Source organism: Carassius auratus, chromosome 12 (genome assembly GCF_003368295.1).
Source record: "Carassius auratus strain Wakin chromosome 12, ASM336829v1, whole genome shotgun sequence".
NCBI classification, from domain to species: Eukaryota; Metazoa; Chordata; class Actinopteri; order Cypriniformes; family Cyprinidae; genus Carassius; species Carassius auratus.
The window spans coordinates 12,017,327-12,036,393 of record NC_039254.1 but is presented as its reverse complement, the minus strand read 5'-3'; the positions used below and the strand labels follow the sequence as shown (position 1 = coordinate 12,036,393).

Below are 19,067 nucleotides of genomic sequence, written 5' to 3'. Positions count from 1 at the left end.
AAGCATCATCATACTACAGGACTTTCAAGGAATTAAAACTACAGTTTTGACCATATAAGCTAAGCATTTAATATAATATTACTAAGACATATTATTTAGACAAATACAGACAAACTGATACTAATACTAATATAAGCATTTTATGTAAGAGTCTGAATCTCACTGATGTACATTACAAGCTAGCTGAATATTGTTTTGGGCATATAAATCCCTCACAAGTTGTTTCCTCTTTGGAGTGTGAGTGCCATATTCGCACTATATCATACGGTATGGGGCATAAAACTATGGATCATACAAAACATAAAAAAAATGTTTGTTTTTTAAAAAAAATGCAAACTTTATAAAAGGTTCAATAAAAAACAATTCTCAGGACACTTCCTAATTAAAAAGGGAATAACATTACTCTCTATATCATATGTTTTGACATCAAAAATGTAGAGTTTAATGTACATTTACACCAACTGCCATTCCCACACACTCAAACAGTCTCACAACGCATGAGGTGTGACTTTAATGGAGCATTGAAGTGTACACAGTGGAATATACCATTTCTGAAGAGTCAGCATATTATAAGCACGAAACACAACAGTGTTTAATATCTGGAGCAGATCATGACACTCAATTATGACACTGGGTTTTTAACTCCGAGATGAAAATCTGTCATAATTTACTTCCTTTCATGTCATTCTAAATAGAAAAGAGCAGTATAAACATTTAGCTTTTTCCTACAAAAGACAAAGTCATACAGGTGTAGTAGGACATGACGAGTAAAAATCTATTTATCGGCCCAACTGTATAAAAACACTCATTTTAATGTACCAAAGAACAAAGCATTTTGTTAATAGTAAACGCAAGCTGATTTGTACACATTCAGTGCTTCTATTAAAAACTGAAGACTAGTCATGCAGGTTGTGCCACACATCTTGATCAGTGCATGTGATATTTTGTACCTGCCAGTCAGTTCATGTTATGTGTTATCATGTGACATACATGACTGCACCATTTAACCCTTTCGCATTGCTCAACTGGAATTTCAGTACTTTGACGTACTTGAAAGAAGTGCTAAACATTACAAGCATGCACAGACTCGCACATAACTGTACACACACACGTGTTTCTGAAACAATGTACAGTACATTCCATATTAGGATCCAAAACAACTGAACATTTGAATAAACTGGACACACTTAAATTAGATTTCCTGAACAAGCACCAAAGTGGCTTTTGTGTCTACGAAAGCAAGCTGTAAAACACAGACTTTGCCATGTACTTTGTTCAAAATTCCAACAGAATTTTATTTCCGATCCTGAAACGGATGTTTGAGACACGTCAAAACACTTCCCGTCCATATTGAGTCGGTATCAAACATCTACAGTTTAAAAGCCTACTCCCATTTTAGGGATTCTTGATCTGCCAGGATGCAGTTGATTTAGTCTATTTCATACTTCGAGTTTTGGCGACAATGCCGGCAGCCTGGATAACACGGTATCGCTCTCGGAGGTTGCGTCGCCGGACATGCTCGTTGGTGATTTCTAGTACGTTTGCTACAGGAAACCAGCCTTTCTGTCCATCAGACAGACGGATTCCCTCATACCATCCTAAAGAAGGAAAGAAACCGTCAGATTGATGAACAAAAACACTGTTGGAATACATTTCAACATGTCAGATGTGCTTCCAGTAAATGGAAGGTATAGCATGACACACCTTCGTTGGTTTTGCGCACAACATTGATGATCTCTGTGGGCTCCAGATTTAGTTCATCTGCTTGGTTAGCCACATACTGCTCCACACACTGCACCTGAGGGCAATCTGTCACACAAAGTCTTACATGATTAGAAAGAAAGTAATCTGTAGAGAAAGGTTAATGTGATCAAAATCAAAGGCAAGCACTAACATGACACAAATGAGTCAGACACCAGAGCAGCTTAGAGAAATAAGCACCCACACTTACCCCAGTCTTCATATATGACTTCTTCTTGATCATTGTTGGCGTCATCAGGGTTAGGGAATGCTGCCAACCACCTGTGCAGGTCAGATCTGATCAGAGAGACAGAAGAAAAGTGAGCACCTACATACTTCTAGTCAAACTGGCTACATGATTCTGGAGATTTCATAGTTTTTCAACTGTGGAAATGTATTATTTGTTAAAAAAATAAAGAAATAATAATAATCATACAAACATACACACACACCTATATATATATATATATATATATATATATATATATAGAGAGAGAGAGAGAGAGAGAGAGAGAGAGAGAGAGAGAGAATGAAAGTAAATATTAATAAAACAAAATAAAATATGCCAATATTTTTTTAATCCAAATTTTGGATGCCTTCTGATATATTGTTGATATACATATTTATTTATTTGTGCATTTGAATTCCTTTTAATGTGATGGTTATACATGCACTAAACATTTGAGGTGCACAATAATTTTTTTTTTCTAAGAATATATTCAATTAATCAAAAGTGACAGTAAAGACACTAATGTTACAAAAGATTTCTATAGAAAAAAAAACTAAGTATAATTTACCATGTTTCTTGAGCAGCAAATGAGCATATTATAGTTATTTCTGAAGGATCAGATGACACTGAAGACTGGTGTAAAGGCTGCTTTAGCTTTGCTATCACAGGAATACATTTTAAAATATATTATAATATAATTTTTTTTTTAAAGTTATTCCATTTTAATGTTCTATAGTATTTTTATTAAATAAATGTAGCCTTGGTAAAGGTTTTCATAAATATTGCAAAAATCTTACCAACCCAAATGTTTAAATGGTAGTGTACATTAACAAGACTTGTATATCTGAATTACTAACAGGGAAGAAAAAAATCAGCATAAGAGCTCAAAACATAATGGAGCAATGAACATCTATCATGGATGAGTAAAAGAAATCGCATGCAGTTTATTTATAACTCCACGCACTGTGTAGGAGCTTTGAAAACTCTCTCCGTCTGGCGTCCCTGGTGATTCTCCAGCAGAGTCAGAGAGAAGCAGTGCTCCAGGCCGGGCTGGACAGATGTGTCCTCCACAAAAGGAGCCACCTGGACCAGGGAGCGATGGGCATGATCGTGGACTATATACCGCTCAGAACTGCAGCACAGGGAAATAAATGAGTGAAGACTGATTCAGAAACAACTGCAAACGCAAACAATGGTGTTACTTTTTATAAAAGATCATTCAAAAGTGAAAGCATATAAATGGCATGTAAATATAATGCAGTGTTTTGTAACCCTCATAAAACAGAGTAAAGTCATAACACAAACAGGTTTTGCAGATTTCTACCTTTTCTTGCTGGCAATAACAAGTAGGTCATTGAAGAGAAAGAAGTAGACAGGGTTGAATTTGGGGCGGATGTTCAAAAATGTCCCTGCTCTGTTTACTTCCTGCAGTTCTCCTCGTTTCTCCAAATAACGCGTTTGAGAGATAATTGGCACTGCCTAAATAAATGATTCAATGATGAGACAACATTTAAACAAATAAACAGATCAATATATATATATATATATATATACACACACACACACACACACACACATATATATATAGTAAACACATTTTTGCAAGTGATCATGTGACATTCACATTGTAATTATTTTGTTCATTATAAAAAATAATAATAATTCACTGGTGGTCTCAGAATTTTAAATCCCACTGTAACCATCTGTATAATAATAACTGCTTTACAAAGACAGGTTTAAGGAACAGGACTAAATAAACATTAAAGTGTCCCTATTATGGATTTTTGAAAATTAGCCTTCATGCAGTGTGTAACACAGCTCTAAGTGAATGAAAACATCCTGCAAAGTTTTAAATCCAAAAGTGTACCTTGTATAAAGTTATTGTCTCTCAAAAGAGAATCGACTTTGAATCATTCAGATCAACATGAAACATTACCATACTGCCTGCCCAATTGTTGGTATTTTCATGTTGGACTGAATAAAAAAAAAACTAATTCATTCTTTGCCACTATGTGCTGCTTTTCGTCAGTACGTTCCAGGTGCGGCGCGCCTATGGCAGTGGATCAATCTTTTACGCACCTAGTCTATTTTTGTTGTGGTGCACGTACTGAATTAAAGGGGTCATATGATGCGATTAAAATTTTTCCTTTCTCTTTGGAGTGTTACAAGCTCTTGGTGCATGAAGAAGTTATGTAAAGTTGCAAAGACTGAAGTCAAATCCAAAGAGATGTTCTTTATCAAAGTTAAGACTCTGCCATGCGCCCTAAAACCGCTCATTCAAACATGCCCTCACATGTCTACGTCACTATGTGGAAATATTTGTGTAATGCTGCCCAAATTTTTACACAAAGAAATAAAGCATGGTTTCAGTTACCGCAGTTATACAGTAGATACTGTGTGTATCTAGGAGAAAGCAAAGGCACTTTATTTGGCCTTCTGAAAGCAGATGGATTTAGGAATCTTTAAGATTACTTACAACAGAACAACAACGCATTTTATGGACGACTGTTTCATGAACCTAGGAGAGGAGGTCATTCTGACTTTGCTACGACAATCTGGCGCTTCAGAATCAGCTACTGTATATTTTGTTATTAGTTTTAGTACTTGTTATTGAATGTTCAAATGAAGTTTTGCTCATTTTGTGTGTGTGTGAGATAGAGAGAGAGAGGTAGAAATATGAACCTTTCATTACCCAAGGTCGGGGCACTTTACTACAAAAGTCAGTTTGCTTACCTTTAGTTTGTCGAACTCCAGCATACCATTAATCTGAATCAGCTCCTCCACCTGCTTCATTTTTCCAACCTGAGTATTACATTCTTCAATGATCTGTGAGGACATGCGTGACAAGTTATTTAAGATCATCTGACAACACCTATAGCCATAAACAATACGTACACACACCAAAACATTCTTTCCATACAGACAATTGAATCCGAATGCATGAAAAACTTATTAAACATGACCTATTTTGGTTCTTTCATGAAAATAAAAAACAAATAACTTCTTTTACTAGCCTAATGCTTTAAAAACCTCTAGTGACCCAACCTGCATTTAACCTGGATTTTCACTCTCTCCCCCTCTCTCCCCTTATTCTTGTCCTCTTTTCCTTTTATCTTCCTCTCTAATAGCCTATTCTGGGAACAATGAGATCTAGTCTGATCAAGGAACTGTGGGTGAGGAGAGGCTTTATAATGAGAGGAAAAAACAGGGTGCATTTATTGTGACCTTGAGGCGTTTACCTTGGACACAGAGTCCAGAGCTTTAGATGCGGTTTTCTCCTTCTCTGTCCCAACAGTCGTTCTCTTTAGGATGCTCTGATGAAGAAAAAAATCTGGATTATCTTCATATTACCTGGATCACTTTAAAACAACTCTGCGAACGAAGTAAAATATTTGAAAACAAAAACCTTCCAAAACCAATTGAAATTCCAACAAATACATATATACTACCATGTACAATTTTGGGTTCATTACAATTTGTATGTTTTTGAAAGAAGTTTCTTATGCTCATCAAGGCTGCATTTATTTGATCAAACAGTAAAATTGTAAAATATTATTCTAATTGAAAATAATAGTTGAATATTTTTTTTTTTTTTTTTTTTTTTTTACACACAAAAGGTATTCTCGTAGCTTCATACGATTACGGTTGAACCCCAGATGTCACATGGAATATTTTACTGATCTCCTCTAAGTTTCTGGACTCTTGCTGCCTGTGGGAGGGTCAGAGAGCTCTCAGAATGCATTAAGAATATCTTAATTTGTGTTCCGAAGATGAACAAAGGTCTTACGGATTTGGAACAACATAAGGTTAAGTAATTAATGACAGAATTAAAAAAAAAAATTATTTAAACTTTTAGAAAACGCGTCACGTTGAGTAAATGTAAAAATACAGTGTTAAATAATAATGAAAAAAATCTATTGCTCTTTGTTTTAAAAAAGGTTATAAAAAAAAGTCAATAATTACTGATACCGAATAATATGAAACATCATATTGTGGATAAATGTTTTGCTATATCGCCCAGCCCTACACGTACTGCATACTTTGTCCTCAGCAATCTATGGAGAATACTATTTTTGTTGGTGCACCCCAACACATGACACTTGTAATGCCTCTTTGGCACTGACATTGTATCTCCAGCAGCTACTGCGAGAAAACGGTAATGCCGGACTGCTGCTACTCACTCAGGGCTATGTATATGCTAATAAGGCAGAGACTGTGACAGATGGGTGGGATTTCCTCATGTATGACATCATAATAGGGAGAAATCTGGAACCATTCATTTGGAGAGAATGTTTATGATTTACTGGGATTATTAAAGAAATAAATGGGTAGAACTGTACCATTGTAGGCTGGCTGTTTATTACACACTGCCCCACAACTGTGTTCAAATACTTTATTAAAGTCATTTTTGAATTCTATGGCACCTTTAAAAAAAATTCCAAAGTTGATTATGTGAATTATTCACTCACCTCAATGAGCATTTTAATGCGTGTGATTCGCTGAAAGGGCAGCAACTGGAAGGACATAAACGGCAGTCGCTGACAAATGGGCGCCTCCTGGAGTCGGGTGATTACAGTCGCAAACTGAGCGTTAGATTGCCTGTGACAGATATTAGGCATGATAAAAATGCATGATAAGAACATTAGACAAAACAGCTGGAGATCTTGCTTTTGTGTTGGTGTATGAGTTTCTTACATTAGATTACTATAGGTCTTTTCTTGATAAACCTGGTTTCGAACATAGTCTATATACGCAGGGAAATGATGTTGGGCATGATAGTGGATGATGTCACAGATGTCAGAAATGACAACGCTCTCATCTAGACGCTCCTCCAGGTCCTTTAGAAACCTGTCAACAGACAGTGGTATTTGCACATGAATATTTGTGACTGCTGTGACTTGTTTTACAGGCTACACTGCATTGTCGAAGCATCAGACTATTAGTTGCGGAGGACGTATTTGTCCAAAGATTTCATGTTTAAAAAATGTTTTCTATTAATAAAACATCAGACACTGCCGTCTCAGCAAATTCTGATGGATTACACCTGGAAAATAATTTGTTGCTGTACAATAACAATGCCGCAAATGTATAATATGGGGTTCATGTATATTCAAAACTAATTTGTTTGGAAAATCTAAACTGTATATTGTCTTCACTTTACACACACAGGCACTCACCTCTTGCTGACCTCTTTGATGCGCAGAATGTTTGAGAAGAGGGTTTTTTTGTCCATGTTAAGAAGAGTGTCATTCAACTCACTTGAGTCCATAAAATGCTCTGTTAGGACACGCAGAGAGCGCTGGTACGACATTTCTGATTTAACCACCTCGAACATGCTCTGCACACAAAGAAAGGAAACACATAAATATAAGACTTAACCATTTCTATCCAGTTCAGATTTTGAGAAAGCAATTACTAACATTGTATTTTCTGGAATGGATTATTGTAATTCCCTTTATTGTGGAGTTGATGTTAGTGCACTTATGCGTTTATAGCTATGTTAAAACAACAGCTTTTAAATACAAATGGGGAGCTTTTTTAATGGTTTAATGTGGGTTTATATATTTTTGCTATCTACTTGTGTTTCTTAGCTTGTGATTGAGAAGCACTTTGGGCAACTGTGCTAATATATATATATATATATATATATATAAACTGTGCTATATAAATATTATTTAATGTATTTTATGTAGAATCTTTATATTGGTAGTAACAGCTTAGTTTTTTCTCCCACATTCACCGTTATTAACTTCTGTAATTGTATTATGCTCATTTGTAATACTGCCACATTTCAGGTAATTTTTTAATTGCATAAAGAAAATAATACATTTAAGTACTTTTAAAATGTACATTTGTATAACTTATATAAAATAAAAAAAATAATAAAAAAACTTCGTATGAATGGGATTTTCTTGAATTATGGTCACGAGTCACGACCATTTTAACTGTGAAGAAAATAATTTAATAAACAAAAGAAAACTTAATATTCTGTGGAAAAAATAAACAATTGTTTAAAAATGTATAAAGATATCTATAATGCTCCAAAAATTATATTTCAGAGAAATGCAGCACAGCTGTTTTCAATTACAATTCTTTCAACAATAAAAAGAAACGTTTCATACTATCAGCATAATATAATAATTAAATGAATTAAACAGCAATGGCTGTGAAAACCATACCACAGGAATAAATTATATTTTAGAATTGTATTTTTAAATTGTTTTAGTATTTCACAATATTACGGTTTTTACTCTACTTTTGATCAAATAACTGCAGTCTCAGTGAGCATTAGACACTAGGGATGCTCCGATCACGATCGGCCGATCGTTAATGCGCATCTCGTCAGTAAAGCCGGTTTTCTAATCAGCGGTTAATTCCCTCAGGTGCTTGATTTCACATAGAGCAGCTGTTACTACACAGAGCCATTGTTAACTGAGAAGATGAGCCAATAAACGCTGAAAATTAACGTGATTTGCGCATCTTCTCTATTAACAACGGCTCTGTGTATTAACAGCTACTCTATGTGAAATCACGCACCTGATGGAATTAACCGCTGATTAGAGAACCGGCTTTACTGACGAGATGCGCATAACGATTGGCCGATCGTGATCGGAGCACCCCTATTAGACACTTATTATCTTACTGGGAACAGTTGCATACATATTTGTGAGGTCAACATCCTGTCTTTCTCTACAGATTTCCATCCTCTCTCTTTTCTTCTCAAATTACTTCTATCCCCAAATATCCCCAAACCCAGAAAGCCTCAAATCTCAGCACTGGCTATGAAGTCTCCTCTGGATTATGTACATGTCCAGTAAGGATCTCTGCTCACCTCTTGGTACTTGCACTCCTCTGGACTTAGGGTCTGCAGGACCCCACTGTTTCGTACTGCTGGCTGGTCCCGCCATAAATTGCTCTGCTTGAGATTTGGAACACTACTGGATCTGGGACGCATGTCTTCTCTCTCTGGGCTGGATGCTAAGTCCAAGCTGGTTTTACTGATGTTGCGACATACCGTCCTCCTGATCTCCTTGTGTATATATGTTTCTGTGTAAAACTGATACAGCTCTGCAAGGGTCAGAAAATATGCCATTCAATTCAAACCCCCAGTTTTTACTAATGTAAAAGACATCATTCATCACGAATACTTTATAGTGTTTCTTTCTTAACTTGCATCATGTCTGTATAATAATCTTCCATTTATAACAAGCAATTTATTCAATAAGAAAAAAAATGTATACCCTCATACGTCCCAGCATCCAAGTCAACAGCTTGTTGGTGACGTGGAATGGTTCCTGGAGGTCTAGAGATGTGACAGAGATTGAGTTACACATAGTAAAGTCAAATGTGACAGCTGTGTGACTTAAGCGTAAGAGAGCAGAAACTGTTTGAGAGATGACAGAAATATAAAAAACAAAAATGCATATACTTCTCAGTGGATCCACATTTTTCCCCATCAGCCCCTGCACTGTCATTCTCATCTGATGATGTCAAGAAAGGAGGAAACCAAACACACAGAGAAATTCAACAAATGTCAGTTTGAAAGAAATGCTGCAAACATGTTTTACTTCTGTTATATAAAGCATTTCTGAGTGAAACAGTGCACTTAAAAAAAAAAATTAAGTATCAGGATTGACTGGATTGTGTAAAGTGTGCATTTCAAAAAATGTTCTGAAAGGAAAGCAAGTCGTACATGCTTGGAAGTGTTGCTATTCTTAACTAAAACTAAAATGATGAACAATAATTGCCAATTGAGATAAAGTTAAATGATAATAAACTACTACAGTAGTTAACATGAACTAGCAATGAAAAACACTTTTAAAGCATTTACTAAGCTTTTGACTAATTTGATTATGTTTATTCATTAAGCTTTAGATTACCTTAATTAAGTTGATGTTAATTTATAATTTTAATAATACGTTATTAAAATCAAAAGTTGTATCTGTTAATGTTAATGTATCTGTTAATGGCGATTAACTAAAATAAAAGTCCTTTAGTAAATAAAAGCACTGAAATTATTAAAACTAAACTGAAATAAATAAATATTTAAATTAATAATATAAAAAATTACAACAAAAAAATCTAAAAAAAAAAAATGTTTATTCACCGTTTAGAACATAATTCATCTTCTTAATAACATTAAAAGATGTCACGTCAACTTAAAAAGCTATTATGTACCTATAGACTTGAGAGAATGATTGTTGTTCTCAAAGGTCTTTGGTGGTGTGGTTCTTTGTAGTCGGGGACTGGCAGGTGGACTGCCTTTTTTAGGGGGAAGCAGAGGGGAGGAAGGACGTGTCTGAGGCTGCGGCAGAATAATGCGAGGACCCCTGTTATCTAAAGGCATTCTGGGAGGAATGGCCAGAGGGGTGTCCTTGCTAACTGTGTCCGGCCTCTTTTGAGGTCTGGGTGGAGCGACCACCTCCAGGCTAACATCGTAGATGGACTCATCTGACTCCTCCAAAAACGGGTCTTTGGGGACGTTTAGAGGAGTCTGGGGAAATGAGACAGCAGAGACAATCAACGTTGGAGGTCCAGGGTCCGATCTCCTCTTCAGCTGCTGCTCTAATAGGTTTCGAGTCTCCTGAAACTTTTCTTTTTTAATTTGCGGTTCCTCCTTTTTGTTCTCGTCTTCAGGTAATGACTCACTCAGAGACTCCGGCTTCTTATTCGACTTGTCTTCTTTCTCTTTCTCTTCCTCTCCTCTTTCGTTCTGATCCTCCGTGTCACTGTACTCGATCTCATCCTCCTCACCCTCGTCATCATCTTGCTCACTAATTGGCACCCATATGAGCTTCATGCCAGGTCTCTGCAGGTGACACATACAGCCGCAGTTCTTCTCACAATGAGGCTCTGGAAGAGGGCTGGAATCCCGCTCTGCTTGCAGTTTGCCGCTTTCTTTTCCATCAGGAGCTAGAAGAGGACATGGATTATGGTCAGGTTTTAAATGAACTTTAAGATGGGTAATAAAGTGATGCTCTTTCATTTATTTATTTTTAAAAAATGCAATTCATACAATGACTTGAATACAAACAAAAAGCTTGTTTTTTTGTATGAAATTTTTTTTTAGAAATATGTTTTGGGATATATGAAATTAATAAATTACATTTTTTTTAGTTTGGGTTATAAAATGCTATGGAACACTACACGTCTTGCATTCATTCATAAATGTTTTTTCATGCAAAAATAAGTTTTCAGACTAGTTGAAAGAAAACATCCAAAATACACATTTATGTGTTTAATTCTATTAAAATGTATTTAGTTAAGTCTGTAAACACCAATTACAATACATATTATAAAGGATTTAAAGGTCTCAAAATGAGTTTTTTTCTTTCTTTCCCATGCACTGAGATAGGAAGATTCTTTCATTTTTTATCCCATAAATTAAAGGTTTTTAGAGTGGTTTGTTTGTATAACATTCACCTGAATTATATAGTATTTTATTCTTTAAAAAAAAGTCATTTTTTACAGTATTTTCTAAATTATGGAGAGGTTAAAACCTTTCACTCTACTATGTCATCAAAAGAAAAAAACATTAATCTGGATTTATCGAATGTTCATATTTCTATGTAAAAAAAATTTGTATGAACAATATATTGGAATGTTAAAGGGGGGGTTAAATGCTATTTCATGCATACTGAGTTTTTTACACTGTTAAAGAGTTGGATTCCCATGCTAAACATGGACAAAGTTTCAAAAATTAAGTTGTACGTTTGAAGGAGTATTTTTGTTCCCAAAATACTCCTTCTGGTTTGTCACAAGTTTCGGAAAGTTTTTTTCGAGTATGGCTCTGTGTGACGTTAGATGGAGCGGAATTTCCTTATATGGGAATTTCCTTATATGAGCACACTGATCAGAGCGAGAGCGTCGCAAAATGTCACAAAAGAAGTGTGTTTTTGGTTGCCAGGGCAAGACAACCCTGCACAGATTACCAAAAGAGAAACAGCATTAAGGGACCAGTGGATGGAGTTTATTTTTACAGAGCATCAACGGAGCTGTGCGAGTGTTTTTGTTTGTTCCCTGCATTTCGAAGATTCTTGTTTTACAAACAAGGCCCAGTTTGACGACGGATTTGCGTATCGTTTATTTCTTAAGGATGATGCAATCCCAACGAAAAAGGGTCACGATCGTGTGTTGGAACCGCAGGCGGTGAGTAAAACTGCTTAAAATATCTCTGCCTCCTTGTTAGTGCGTCCGCCTCCCATGCCGGAGACTCGGGTTCGAGCCCCGCTCGGAGCGAGTCGTTGCTGCTGCTGCTTTCGTTCAGTTTCAGCCTCGGCATCTGATTCTGGATCATAAATAAACGGCTGAATCCGACTGTAAGCCATGGTTTGTTTTGGATGATGGTTTTTCCCTCACGGTAATGTCACAGCTTCCACATGTTCTCAACGCAAAAGCCTACTGGCGCTCGTGATTCTTTAGCTCCGCCCACACGTCACGCCTCCAGCCGGTCGTGTTTTTCCGGGAAAAATTGGTCCATACTATCTTTCTCTTATGAATATAATAAAACTAAAGACTTTTTGGAGTTATGAAGGATGCAGTACTACTCTATAGGTACTCAAGATTAACAGGATATTGAGTGAAAACAAGCATTTCACCCCCCCCCCCCCCTTAAGTAAAAAAAACAATAACAAATGCTGGTGCATTTTTGTGCTTTTTTTCTGTTATGGCTCTTAAACTTTGGAAGAGCCTTTATGGTAAGACACTATCTAGATAAAAGGCTCAAGTCTTTAGGCAGACATTACAGCTGAATTACTAACAAAACGTTATATTCAATATTCCAAGTATCAAGCATTTTTTTTATTTATATTTAATAATGGCTTCCATTCCAAGCTTTTCATTCATCAGTACTGTTCTTACTGTATTTTTGATCAAATAAGTGCAGTCTTGATGAACATAAGCCCCTAAACTTTTGAATGGTAGAGTAGTTTTAATATAATTCGTTATTTTACTTACTGAGTTTTATGAACACAAACAGCTCGCATTTCAGAAGTGTGTCACACACAAAGTTCACATTCAAAGTTACTTTCGAAAATATATGGTAAAACCCAAACTAGCAATTTACATTCCATCTCTCCAAGGTTACTAGAAACACTAACAGAGAGCAGCAGAGTGTGTGTGTGTGTTTCTCCTGAGGAGATTTTCTATGGTAGTAGGTCAAACAAATCCTGGAAAGAAAGGAAATACACCACACCTGATCGGCTTCCATCAACAGCACTCAAAGCTCCTTCTTGTCTCTCTTGGCAGTCCACCTCGTCTTTCTGTCCACTGTGATTTTGTCTGGCCTTTGGAGACAGAGGAGGTGCCTTGCCATCGCTGGTGGGGGAAGAACTTTTCAGTTTGCGTCTGGGCTTTATTGCAGGAGGTCTTTGCTGTCTCCATTCTATGCTGGTGCTCTTTGCTGTTTCTCCACCTGGAATCTTAGCCTCTGGCTGGCTGAACTGGTTGACTATCTCTTTGACATTCACAGAGTTCTGTGAGGCTGTACCTTCCACAGATGAAGTGTCTGAGGTATTATTGGACCGCTTGATAGGAACCGGGGGTCTTTGTTTAACCTCAGGTTTCTGAGGCAGATTCTGAGACTCTTGAGAAGACATCTTGATCTTGGATTTGATGTTTCAACCACAGCAACCTGGCCAATATGAGGCCAGGCAAGAAGGGTCACCGAGAGCACTTCGATTTTCAACCTGCAGTAACAAATAGTAAGGACATTAAACATGACTGATGCATCCTTACGGACATTTTCCATCACTTGATCAATCCCAGATCACCTGCCATTGCGGTGTATTCATTAGATATATTACAGTTCTGGCTGATACAGATAAATGGGTGATATTAATGTCACAATGAAACAGGATTCCATGTTGTGACGAACATCAGAGTGTAACAAATTGACCAAAATTGCAGTCTGGTGACTTGGTTGTTGTATTTATTGTTGATTGATTTTTTAATTTTTATGCATGTTGCATAAAAAAAGTGGAGGTACGTGATTGTTAACTTCAAAGGACATTCTTGCATTTGGATTAAACATTGTGAAAACTGAAAAGATAAAACATGCACAATTATTCAGATCTAAAATATCATTAAATAAAATAAATAGCAATGATCTTTGTACTGGAGTTACCTCACACCATACAGGTTTACCTGCATTACTAGACATTAATCTTACAGGAAAAAGTCTACATAAAATATGATATAAATGATATGAGCTGAACTTACAATCAGACTGGTTAGTGAAACGGCATGCTGGGAACAGAATGAAACTTGGGTACTTTAACCTTTCAGATTCCAAAAGCCTATGCATGTCTTAGAATTGCATGATGAGATTAAACTAAAATGATTAGTGGTAAATATATACCCTTTTATTGCTTATTGGTTCTCCTTATTTAAAAGCAAATGCAAATGCCTTGAATTGAACTGATTTGGAACCTTGGTTTGGAATAAACACATTCTGGAAATACTGTAAGGGATTGGGTGTGTCAACAATTCTATAGTCAGGCTAAACTTTGGCATCATTGACTTCACTTGACTCGCACACCTCAGGCTCGAGCAGGTCTGTCAAGTTCTCCACTGCTGCTGTGCACTAATCTGTTATCCTGAACATACAAAGCTCAACCAAACCAGAAAGAAATGTTGGTGAAACAGGGCGGTTGAAAAGGTTACCATTTAAATGGGCGATAGTGTTTTGTAAGTTTTGTTTTTTGATTGTTGAAGGTATAAACATCCCCTAAAGCAGCAGGACACCCAATGCCTGGGCAGTTTTTTTTCCAGAAAAGACACTTCCCCTCCAACCTATAAACATATTGGGGTCAGAATCCTCCTTTCCTGTTGAGAAGCTTGTCTTTGCTTTGAAATTCCTTAGAATCAGTGGAATGTTGGGATGTATATCAACAGTATAAATAAATATTTAAAAAATCAAAAAGTATGTTAAAGTTAATCAAAAGTATGATTAACGTAAAAATGCAGAAACTTCTTTTCTGTTAGGATTGGGTTACAGGCTAATTATAACTACCTGTATATAAAAACAATATAAGTCAATGGAGTGTCCTTTTTAGATAGGCAAAAGTGTGTCTGTGTTTGAGATATTGTAACAAATTCAATTTCAATATTTTAATTTCAATGTAATATTAAACCAGACTACTTACCAAATGTGTCTCACTCTCCTATATATAATCCATAAAGAAAAGCGAATTCCTGCAATGTGTCCAGAGCAAACTTCCTCATAAAAACAAAAACATTAGAGCGGCGTGGTGTTACTCTCAAAGTGCACATGAACACATCGGTCCACGAGCAGTTAGACATCCATGTTAATACACTTGTTTAAAATGACAGCAACAGATCGTCGCATCCCAGCCCGAGCTTCATATCCGTACGGATCTGACCAGACGTTACTTTCGTCTTTATTCTTTTGTTGTCCTCTCCGGTAAATCCAGGCGCACCTCTGGCTCTGTCTGGGTAAGAAGAGCCGCCAGCTGGAGAGGGACATTGTGATTAGTGCACACTGCTCCTCCCATTGCATCCAATAACATTCTTTCCCGCACACTAGTCCGGTTCGCGAACGAATCGTTCGATTTAACCGGTTCTTCTTAGTGAACCGGTTGAACCAGTTCACCAAATCGGAATGAATCGTTTATAAATTTTAATATGTAATAACTTTATTGAAACAAAACCCATATAACTATAATACCCTGACTTATCCTAAATGTGTGTACATTTTATTATAACATTATTATTTTATTAAAATTACAAGACAAAAAAGAGTTCTGAGTATTTCTACCTTGAATGCCCAAAGCGGTGAACATGACCGTTCGCATACATAATCAGATAATAAAGCAAGACGCTTTTTGCTGAACTGCAAGCATGACTATGAAAATTCGTTTGACGTGCGCGCGCTTCATCAGCAAAAGTAGATGCATTTACTTACAATTAATTTGCTGGATTTTCACTTTAATGTTACGTTAAGATTTGTGGGGTGACAAATGGAGCTTCTGGCGAGCGACTCGGTGAATTTTCTTTAACATTAACATAATTTGCTTTTTTCTTGATCTACAGTTTTCGTCATGTTCATCAATGAGTGGAGAAATTAGTAATAGCGATAGCACGTTCCAAGACTTTCTCACTATGCTTGAGGTATAGGGATTGTGTACTTTACAATAAGATCTTATTTGTTAACATTTATTTGCAAACTAACAATGACTGAATTTAGTATTAGTTAATAAAAGTATAACTGTTAATTTTAGTGCATTCATGTTAACAGATACAACTTTTGATTTTTATAATGTATAAGGAAATGTTGATATGAACATTAACTAAGATTATTAAATGCTGTAGAGGTATTGTGCATTCTTAGTCCATGTTAACTAATGAAACCTTATTGTAAAGCACTAGATGTCAGCTTGTTAATATTGTCAGTCACATGACAGAAACTCATGGGTAAGACTTAAGTGTACAGATGCAAGAAATACACACAGCTGTGGCACTTGATGTAGAAAACAGTATAAAGTTTAGCATTAACCATTTTTATTTTAACATTGAAGGAGGGTCCCCACCTGCCATTAATTCTCTCTAGACCCGTTTTCAACAAAGGGCTATGTAAGAATCTTTTGTGTTGATGTACTTGTAACACAATCTAGTTGGACATGAAGATTTGTGCTCCTTTTTTGTGGCATAATTACTAAGTTTGACACCAGCATTGAAGGCCATCTCTGTGGGAGGGAGGGCCTCCACCACTCATTCCTGTTGGGATCAGGAAGGATTGAGACCAGGATCAACCACTTGTGTCATTGTGGACAAGCCCTTTGCGTTGGAACCAGCTCCATGAGTGACTTTGAATTTTTTCAAGTACTTGTCTTCAACCTGTCCTATGTGGAAGCCCTCGTGTCAAAAGTGTCAACAGCTTAAAGTTACACACTCCTTTTGATCTGCAGTGTTTATATGGTCAAGTGATGGTGAATATATTGTATCTTTTGTGTTGGTGTATTTTTTACATCTGTGTTAAAAATGAAATTTCAAATTGATACAGCATGTTAACCTTTTTTTAACAATGCACTCAGTTATTTTTGAATACGGATTACTTTTTATTTCCTTAATCAGGGCTTGTATGAACACCATATTAGTGTGGAAATAACAAGTCTCTTGGTGTTATGATTACTGACACAACTAGTGTAGTTTCAAAACTAACTTGGTGTAAATGGGGGGGGGGGGCACTGATGGTGTTAATGTTGAACACTTACAGTGTTGTTTTTACTCTATGTAAGTGTAAAAAAAGTAACACTATTTAAAGTGTAAGTTTAACTCTATTTAGTGTGGACCTATATAAACCCCTAAAAAATGATAATTTACTTTAACTCTTTCAAATTTGCTGTGATCTGGGTGCTTGCAAAAGTTAAATGTAAACTTTCCAGATCATGATTATGATGTTTTACCTGACTGAAATTATGATTAATAACTATATATTTGAATGTGTGTTTTCATCCAGTTGTTAAGGTTTCAATGGGCGGATCATATATGAATATTAATGAGGGGTTTAGTTCACACTCGACACTCAAGATTTAATGGAATATATATAATATATATATACTTTCAGCGTTGCGCAAACTTAAGCATAAACTACAATCGGTTCATTATTTCATAACAGTTTATAATGTTTTTATTAGTTTGCAGAGCACATTTCTATTCACACAAACTTTTGTGCAGCCGTCACCAACTGAAAAATTGCATTAATGTGGGGAAGAAAAACAGCAAACCTCAGTTAGCGGTATACACTGTTTTCAGTTTTCAGTTTTGACGTAATGTAATTTATTTGCACAGTGAAACCAAAAATCCCAGAACACCTGGATATTACATCTACACTGATTTAGCGTGGATACAAATTAATATTACATAAAATTAAAGTGCAATAAAGATTAGAGCATGGTCATGATTAGCTTTTGCTTACTAGATGTTAGTAACGTGATGTTTGATATTATGTGAGAGAGTGACATGTTGTTTTTAAAAATATGAATTCAATAGTGATTTACACTCAAAATCCAGGCAAGGAGGATGCGATTGATAAAGTAACGTTTTCCTGAATTTTGAAGATGATCCACTGTTGAATTCTTGTTACAAAGTAAAGAATTATGCACCAAATCAGGAGAACATATGAGACAAGAGAGTGATGTAAACGTCCTTATTGAATCTGCTACAATATGACATATAATAAAGCTATTCTAAGATAATATGTAAGATATGTAGCCTAATAATAATAATAGCTACACTTCTAAACTTGATTCTGGCATTTGATTCATGACATCACCGATCAAACGTTTGGAATTGCTGTAGTTTTTTGAAGAAATGTATACTTTTTTTCGCCAAATGATGCATTAAAATAATAATACAAAATGACAGTAACGTTAAAGACATTTAGAATGTTACAAAATATTTATATTTCAAATAAATGCTGTTATTCTGAATTTTCTATTCTTTTATTTTCAAATAGCTAGCTTAGGCTTAAGTTAGTGCAATGCTGGAAAAAATATTAACATTTTTGGAAATATTCCTTTAAATCTGCTGAGATACAAGGAGCGTGACCTAAAGTTCTCAGTTCCTGGAAACAAATGAATATTCATGATGTATGGAGCCCATTTGAAACAGAAAATCTCGTAACACCAGCCTAGGACTTTTTTTTTTTTTTATTAAACATTCATTCAAAAATACAAATATGATAGAGCATATGTCAAGTAAAAGAGCCAGGGGTTCAAGGATGCCATCTTATATTCCTTCAAAATATAAGATGACAGTCAGATAGAAATTATACAAAAACACCAAAAAGTGAGCATACATTCAAACCAGCCTGGGACTCGATATCATTACGTCATTGCGAATGACGTCATTACGTTGGGGCGTAAAAGAACTGATGAACCGTTTTTTAACCGGTTCATTGAAACGAACTGTTCGAAAGAACCGGTTCGCCGAAAAGAACTAGACTTCCCATCACCAGTGCACACAATCCTGTTGCTGCCACGCAGCGGAGACCCTCAGTGTGTGTGTGTGTGTGTGTGTGTGTGTGTGTGTGTGAAAATAGTTAATAAACAGAGTTGACCATTTAAGTAATAGCATT

General features: G+C 36.0%; 1 protein-coding gene across 1 annotated transcript; it reads right to left on the bottom strand.

Annotated features, from left to right (window-relative positions):
- Positions 1–416: 416 nt before the first annotated feature.
- On the bottom strand, positions 417–15,474 carry LOC113111863 (rho guanine nucleotide exchange factor 15-like). The gene is made up of 16 exons (XM_026277025.1): positions 15,115–15,474; positions 13,164–13,656; positions 10,148–10,882; positions 9,399–9,450; positions 9,211–9,272; positions 8,802–9,037; positions 7,147–7,307; positions 6,665–6,817; positions 6,439–6,568; positions 5,209–5,283; positions 4,703–4,795; positions 3,294–3,448; positions 2,934–3,101; positions 1,952–2,037; positions 1,705–1,809; positions 417–1,598 (listed from the first exon to the last, which is right to left on the bottom strand). Exons 2-16 carry the CDS (start codon positions 13,564–13,566, stop codon positions 1,435–1,437), a joined length of 2,778 nt encoding a protein of 925 aa, XP_026132810.1. The 5' UTR covers positions 13,567–13,656; positions 15,115–15,474; the 3' UTR covers positions 417–1,434.
- Positions 15,475–19,067: the final 3,593 nt, after the last annotated feature.

Excerpts from the sequence above, each read along its gene's own strand:
- LOC113111863 (XM_026277025.1), bottom strand. The coding sequence starts at position 13,566 with ATGTCTTCTCAAGAGTCTCAGAATCTGCCTCAGAAACCTGAGGTTAAA. Across the intron at positions 7,308-8,801 it reads AGGAGTGCAAGTACCAAGAG|AGCATGTTCGAGGTGGTTAA; the intron begins GTGAGCAGAGAT and ends CTTTGTGTGCAG. Across the intron at positions 5,284-6,438 it reads GCATTAAAATGCTCATTGAG|AGCATCCTAAAGAGAACGAC; the intron begins GTGAGTGAATAA and ends TTTCTTCATCAG.